Raw genomic sequence first — 7,487 nt, 5'->3', positions numbered from 1 at the left:
TTAACAAATGCATGATTATTCCATCACGGTACTATATATATGGACCAGCGCATCATCAGTTCATCACGAAGCAATAATGTACTAGCACTAGAATTTTATTAGTTTATTTTTTTTATTCACTGAGGACCACATGCTTCGTGGTGCAACTGCCCAGGAGTTCCCGCCAAAAAAAAAAACTACCCAAGAGTTTGTGTTGTGTCCGTCCTAGTAGTACCTTTCATCCCTGACACAGTAAAAGCAAACGAAAAAGGAAAGGTGCCGGTGAGCGGTGAGTGAGGAGCCCATGCATGTGCCGAGGACACCAAATAACCAGTACCGTATACTCCTACTAGAGTAAAAAAAAGCAGAGGCCGATTTTTGTGGACCTGCCCAAGAAGGGTCCGCGTGAATGTGATCGATCGACGCCGTCGGGACCTGCGGAATTCTTGACAGGATCAAGGACCTGGATCACATGTGACAAGGGAAGGGTCCCCTCGCGCTTCAATCATCTCTCACAAATGCACCTGTGAGTGAGTGGGTGGGTGCATCTCATCCGGTGTGACGGGTGGGAAAGTGTGCATGCATGCTCCACAGCCCCAAGAAGGACAATAATCCACTTCACTCTTGATCAAATGGTGCTTGCTTGCTTGTGCATGCATGCACGCTGGAGCAGTGATCGGGTACACCCGTTGCGTGGAAATGAATTGTGGAGGCGGCCATGTTCAGCAGCAGTGCCCAGTGTATGTACTACACAGTGCTTTTTTGTTTCTGCGCGTACGATGCCGAGCGTGACCCGATCGGTCAAGCTGCACACTGTGAAGCAGCTTGTGCGTCCAGGCCTCTAGGGAAAGGGGACGGGCCCATGCACCATGGATGGGCGTCCCATCAGGACGGATAGACAGATAGATTAGTCCGTAGAGGCTCACTGATCGGCTTCAGCAAATCCAGGTCCAGAAGACACGGCACACCCAGCCGAGCTCGGCGAAGATATGACACACGCACACAGAGAGAAAACAACAGGTTGGTTTCAGTTAAGTTCAGTTAGCCAGCAGCTGTACACAAAACAAACAAACAAACAAACAACCAGCTGCACCAATTGAATCATATCTTCTTCTATATACGAATAAACACAACAAGAACAAACGACCAAAAAACTTCCGGTGAACAACAGCCAGGGCGATTCGTTAGCCATCTATATATCCTACGGTCGATCGAGCCCGCCGATCGGCCTCTACGTCAAGTACCGGCGCCGAGCTACTGCTGCCGCCGTCCGGCTCTGCATATGTCACCATGCCCCATTGTGTTCCTCGGCGCTTCAGGCACCGCCATGTCCGACACTCGTCTGTGCACCGGCAATTCAGCAGGATGCAGCTCTTCTACCACCACCAGTTCCGAAGCCTGACAGCATGACCATCGATTTGTTTTTTTTTTTTTACACGGCGCGGTGTATGGAAACCCCTCAGGCAGCTCGGCGCCGTGCTGCCCCGTTGCTTAGCTCAGGGATTGGCCGCCACTGCTGCTGTGCTGCTGAGATGCACAGGTAGCCGCGACTGCCTCCTCTTGATTCACACCACAGTTTCCTTGCTCCTTCTCCGGTATGGTCTGTGAACAGATGGTCGGCCATCCAATCCTCAAAGCCTATTATTCTCAAATCAACAAGGTTGAGGTATCATCATGTCTGAGCCTGCCTCGGACCTGCTCGGCATCAAAGGATGGAGAGTGCATCAGCTGAAAGCCTGCCGCCAGAATCGAGCCACGGCCATGCACACTACAGTTCCAATCTGGATCACCAGGGTCAGTTTTCTTTGCACTGACATAGGCCTGTGTCCAATTGTAGCAGCAAACACAGACCATGGAAGCTACGGAACACTACTGCCACTCTCTTCGGCGACTCGAGCTTTCTCCTCCTCGGCGCGAAGGTTGAGATCCTTATAAGTATTTGCGGAAGCAGCAGTGAAGGTCTCCATCGCTTCAAAAATATTCCTCAAGCTCGACTGCAGGCTGCTGTTTTCGGCTTGGGGGCCTGCGCCGTGTAACACCTGTGCGGACAAGGACACGCCTGTCTGATCAGAAACCAGGACAAGCTTCTTGTTCTTTGCTTCCAGAGCCTTGCGCATTTTTTGTTCATCCTTTTCCATCACTCTCAGGTCCCTGTCCATTCCTTTATTGGCCATCATACCCTGCCTTTGCTGTGACCTGTGCTTCTCCCAGAGGTGGAGAACGTTGGACGCAAAGGCTTGCATTGCCTTGACGACTTCCTTCTCGGATATCCTCGCCACGCCGGCTGCCCAATTATTACATATCACAAAGATGGGCGGTGCACCTAACCGTCCAGGAGAAAATGGAGGGACGCCGTCATCCGTTTCCTCGGGCACATACTCAACTCCTTTCCGCAGCCAGTCATTTAACGTACTAACATAGTTCTTTTGAGCGGTAACCCATCCGGCAAAACAGGTAGTCCAGTCCAATAGCTGAAGCTCTAGATGCTTGATCAAGTCCATGTGATCATCACCAAACCTTGCAGCATCTATCATGGAGTCTATGTTTTTAGCTTGGGATATGGCATGCAGCTGGATCTGATGGCATTCTAACATAACATCCCACATCCGCATCAGCCTGGATAAAAGCATTTGATACAATCAGTTCCAATATCACAGACCAACATGTGCGTAAATAAAAACAGTAAAGAAAGATGCATAGGTGCTAACTGAACAACACACCACCATAGATGTCAACAGTCAACTAAATCTTGCAATGCACTACATGGAAAAAAAAACTGTGAACAAAGGACTGAATCCTGATGCATGAAAATAAAATAAAATAAACATATAACCTGGTAAGAACATGCAATGGAAAAGACTGTCCTGTTTGAGAGAAGATATAATACTACTAGGATTGACACAACAAAAGCATTTTGGTTACTGAAGGAAACCTTGTGCTACATACTTTTTCTAACTGCTCATTGATCACTGTTAATTGTGTGCCTCACTATCACCTCACTCACATTAACAATATTGCAAGGTAGTGCAGAAAAAGGATTTATAAATCCACTGATTTGCGTATGTGAAAATACTCAAGTTAACATAAACATGTAGCTAGACATTCCAGATGTGATATTCTAACATGTAAAAGAAGCAGGAAACAGATAGGGGTATGTGCAGGTTACTGTTGTTTTAAGGGAGAGCGGCATACCCTTGAATGAGCTCACATGTTTGTGGCCATAACTCATCATCCCTTAGCTTACTGATCTTGCCTGAGATGGTGTTCACAACCTGAATAGCTATGCTTATTCTTGTCGATAACTTCCTTATTTCCTTTTCAGCCGCTACGATCTTTTCAGTTTCTGCACCTTTCTCATCTAATATTTGCAGGTCCTGGCGTTTCCTATCATACTTAAGCCTTTCCTCCTCTTCAGCCTGTAATGTACACGAAGAAACTGAGTCCAATGAATCTAATATTGGATAAATGGGTGCAGAGTGATAAGAAAAGCATTGACCCACTTCCACATCATTTCAATGAGTATCAACCAAACATTTATTTATACATGGAAGAACAAAAGAGTATTAAAGTGGACCTATTCAAAGCATATTTATTCATTAATTAAAAAGTTACATTTAACTACCTGATACATAATTTTAGCTGCAACAACAATACCTAAGTAAGTGCTACCCCTTAAAAAATAAGATGGAAACTCCTAATTGTAATCAGTCAGTACCATAGACAATGGACAAATCCAAAACTTTCACATACTGTACTTTGACTCTGTGCACTAAATTAGGATGCAGAGGCATGTGAAATGAGAACATGAGGAATCACATTGCCAAAATAAAGTAATCTCGCGACTCACAATGTTCCTCAGAAATTCAAATATGTAAAAGGAGAATTCTATACCTTAACTTCCTGAAGAAGCTTCCTTTCCCACATGTATAGTTTCTGTAGTGTCGAGGAAAGGTTGCCACATCCCATCGCCTTGTCCTCTTCGAACCGCAGGAACTCCTCCTCCATTGTCGGTATCCCACAAATCATCATCGCAGATACTGGATTGGCAATTGGGTAAAACTTAGCAAACATGTTTAGAAACTGCAAAAGAACAAGCCAGAACCGTTTGACAGCAGAGGTGAGACAATTCACCAACCTTTGAAACCAGAACCTTTCTGGTAGTAAGGCATCTTGCCGACCTCAAGCATCTTGGACACCTCACCAGCTGAACTGGAGGCACGCTCGAACTGAGCCTTGATCTCGAGCACCACCTCATTGTCATCAACATACGTCTTCTCTGATCCTGTGCCCGGCAGGCCAGCAACATGTTGACGTGCTTCATTCCGCACCTGTTCTCCGACAACACTCTTCTCCACTACATGAACATCATGATCCAAGCTGCTCCCACTACTACTTGGCAGCGACGACTTGGAGTCACGGGGCAGTTCATCCCCAGTACTGCTCCGACCTTCCTCCTTTGCGGCCTTCCCTTTCCCAGTGTGCCCATTCAACAGGTGCTTGTCCTCACCATAAGCTTCCTTGACTACCTCCATGTCCTCATCCTCCAAATCGGGGATGCCCTCCTCCTCGCGCACATCTTTGGAACTCCTGCTGGGAGTGTATGGCGCTGGAGCAGCAGTTGGCTGGTCATAGTAGCTCCCATAGGTCTCAAATGGGTTCAAGAAATCCCAAGTAGACACACTCGGCGGAGATGGAGGCGGCGGTGGCACGACTTCCTCGCGGGAGGAGGATGGCATATCTGCCGGAGGTGGAGCAGCAGCACCGCCATAGTAACCACCGTAGGCATACTGGTTATAGGAACTCTGCGGCGGGGAGGCATACCCATTGTACCCGCGCGGGGGTGGCTGCGCGCCGCCGTCACCATAATAGTGGACTCTGGCATCGCTGGCCTGCGGGCGTTGCTCGTATGCTCCAGACGGCGGAGGCGGCTGTCCCCGCGCATAGCTGGTATTGAAGACGGTCTGAACCGTGGCATCACTGGCCTCCGGGCGTTGCTCAAACGATACGGACGGCGGCGGGGGCTGGCCACGCGCATAGCTGATGTTGAAGAAGGTCTGGACTGTGGCGTCGGTGGCCTCCGGGCGGTGCTGGTGTGAAACGGACGGTGGTGGGGGCTGGCTGCGGGCATAGTTCATGTTGAAGAAGCTCTGGCCATAGCCACCAATGCCGCCGTAGCCAGGTGGGTCGTATCCACCACTGCTAGGTGGCGGTGGTCCCATGCTGCTGTATCCCGGTCCATTGCCTCCGGCGCCCCCCATGCCGCCATAGCCCGGGTCATAGCCGCCGGGCCCTCCCATGCCGCCGTAGTCAGGTGGAGGGGGGTATCCACCATACCCGTACCCCGGAGGAGCACCATACGACGGCGGCGGGCCGTACGCGGAGGAGCCATACGGCGGCGGCCCCATCTGCTGCGGTGGCGGCCTCTGGCCCGGGTCCCCCGCGGAGCGAACGATCTCGGGCCGGCGCTGGCCCGGGTCGGCCTCGTCGTCGGAGTGGAACTTGATGTGGCCGTCCTCGGAATCGGAGTCCCCGTCGGAGTGGAAGTGGATGTGCTGGTCATCGGGGTTGATGCGGACCTGCTTGGCGGCGGGCGGCGGCGCCTGGCCGTTGGACGAGGAGGCGATTGCGGGGTTGTTGGCGGGCGAGGCGGCGGGCAGGCCGTCTCCCTTGCGGTTGCCGGGGGGCAGGTGGAGCGTGGGCTCTGGCGGCGGCGGGGGCAGCGTCTGGACGCCGCGGACGAAGTCGTGCAGCGCGACGCCGACCCTGCCGAGCGAGTCGGCGTAGGCGCGGTGCGCGTCGGCGAGCGTGTAGCGGTGGCGGATGGCGAGGGCCAGCAGCTCGGAGCGCTCCCGGCAGTGCTTCACCGCCTTCTCCTCCTCCAGCTTGGACTGGCCGCACCCCATCGGCCCCTGCCGGCGCGAAGAGGAATCACGAAAGCGGGAGTCTTTTTATTCCCCTTTGGTCAGAGGCGCCGCAGCGGCCGCATGTCGGCGTCGGCGGCGGCGAATCTGGCGGCGCGGGGAGCGGGGGAGGGGGGCGAGAGAGCGGCAGATCTGGACTAGAGGGGCAGGGAGGAGGGTGGTGTGGAGGGGACTGGAGGCGAGGCCGGGAATCTTCGCCTTTTTGCTGGCGCGGGCGCGCGTGCCAGCGGGGGGCGGCTCGTCGCGACGCGGCCTGAGCCTGAGCGCCTGAGCCTGAACCTCGTGGCAGCAGCGGTGAAAAACCCAAGCGGATGCTCCTGATGGAGCAGCCGCGGCGCGCGAGCCCGACCGACCAACGGCGGCGGGGATGGGGTTTCGAGGGGGGAAAGCAGAGTGGAGGACGGAAGGGTGGGGCTACTGTATCACTGAGAGGCTATGGTGGTGGGAGGGGAGGAGCGGAGCACGAGGCGGCATCGGGGGATGGAGGGGAGGCTGGGCTTGCTCTTTCGGTGGTGCGGCGGTTTTACCCAAACCCAAGGCGCGCACACACGCGCAAAGACAGGGGGAGAAAAGATGAAATATCGACGACGGTGAGGAGGGAGGAGAGAATGGAGGTGGTGGTGGTGGTGGGGCTATGGGCGGGGGGACATCCGTACATTGACGCCTGTCGCCGGCGTGGAGGACGGAGGGGAGGGGGGCTGGATTTATTTGGGTGGGGGTGCCGCTCCTCCCCTGCTCTTTATAATCTCTCCGTCCATTGTTTGCCAGGTAAGTACAGTAATTAGCTCCAAAGTTTGTTTGCTCGGGCGGCGACGTGGCATGTCAACTGCGAGTTTGCGAGCCTGGTTCGTAGCGGCGGACCCTTGGTGGCTTGCGCTTTCAGTTTTTTTCGGCGCGGCTGTTTGCGCACGGGTGTGAGGTGGAGCTTTGTACTGGCGCAGTTGAGTGCCGTGCCCGTGGGGGCCAGCCGGGGCGTTTCTAGTTCTAGACTTCTAGGTGAAGGTGGATGGATGGATGACGAGGGTGCCTCACGAATTCAGGGTGTCCTGATGCTCCATGGATCACAAACCCCGGGTGACCGTCCGTGCCGGTGCATCAAGAAGAAACGCATGCAGGTCATGGGGATGAAATGTTGCGCGGCGTCTTTTCTTCTTCTTCTTTTTTTCTTTTTGAAATCCATTTACGTTGTGGAAATATGTGACGGGAAACTCGTTACAAGATTGGCACACGCGCAAATCGTTCAATGTATGTAACAAAAGGGAATTCACGCGGAAGAGAAAAGAAACCGATGATAAGGCGGGGATGAGACGGGTACCTTCTCTCGGAGATGCCGCCCGCGGTGACGATTGCTGTGATGCAACCGGCGGTGTCGAGCACGGGAGGGGGTGGAGCGCCATGGAGCTCGTTTCTGGCGATCCACGTACATGCCTTTTCGATTCAGGATCTGGTATATGTGGTTAGAGCGACGCACCGTGATCGACTGCGAGAGGGGGTGGTTGGCGATGGCACGGGGCTAGTGCACATGGTGGCTCATGAAGGAGGCGGTGGGAGAGAGAGGCAACTGGGGGGGGGGGGGAGAAAGTTCGC

At 53.5% G+C, this 7,487-nt stretch overlaps 1 protein-coding gene across 1 annotated transcript; it reads right to left on the bottom strand.

Annotated features, from left to right (window-relative positions):
* Positions 1-1,067: 1,067 nt before the first annotated feature.
* Positions 1,068-6,796, bottom strand: LOC109758810 (uncharacterized). Its single transcript, XM_020317674.4, has 4 exons — positions 4,115-6,796; positions 3,871-4,016; positions 3,172-3,395; positions 1,068-2,595 (listed from the first exon to the last, which is right to left on the bottom strand). The coding sequence occupies exons 1-4, from the start codon at positions 5,880-5,882 to the stop codon at positions 1,839-1,841; spliced, it is 2,895 nt and encodes a 964-aa protein (XP_020173263.1). The 5' UTR covers positions 5,883-6,796; the 3' UTR covers positions 1,068-1,838.
* Positions 6,797-7,487: the final 691 nt, after the last annotated feature.

This window comes from Aegilops tauschii, chromosome 5 (assembly GCF_002575655.3).
Source record: "Aegilops tauschii subsp. strangulata cultivar AL8/78 chromosome 5, Aet v6.0, whole genome shotgun sequence".
Lineage (NCBI taxonomy): Eukaryota > Viridiplantae > Streptophyta > Magnoliopsida > Poales > Poaceae > Aegilops > Aegilops tauschii.
This window is presented reverse-complemented; position numbering and strand designations above follow the sequence as displayed.

Bases quoted from the DNA above. Each gene is read 5' to 3' on its own strand.
- LOC109758810 (XM_020317674.4), bottom strand. From the start codon at position 5,882: ATGGGGTGCGGCCAGTCCAAGCTGGAGGAGGAGAAGGCGGTGAAGCAC. The intron at 4,017-4,114 runs GTTGGTGAATTG...TTGCCAATCCAG, and splicing joins GAAAGGTTCTGGTTTCAAAG to TATCTGCGATGATGATTTGT. The intron at 3,396-3,870 runs GTATAGAATTCT...TGTACATTACAG, and splicing joins AGCTTCTTCAGGAAGTTAAG to GCTGAAGAGGAGGAAAGGCT.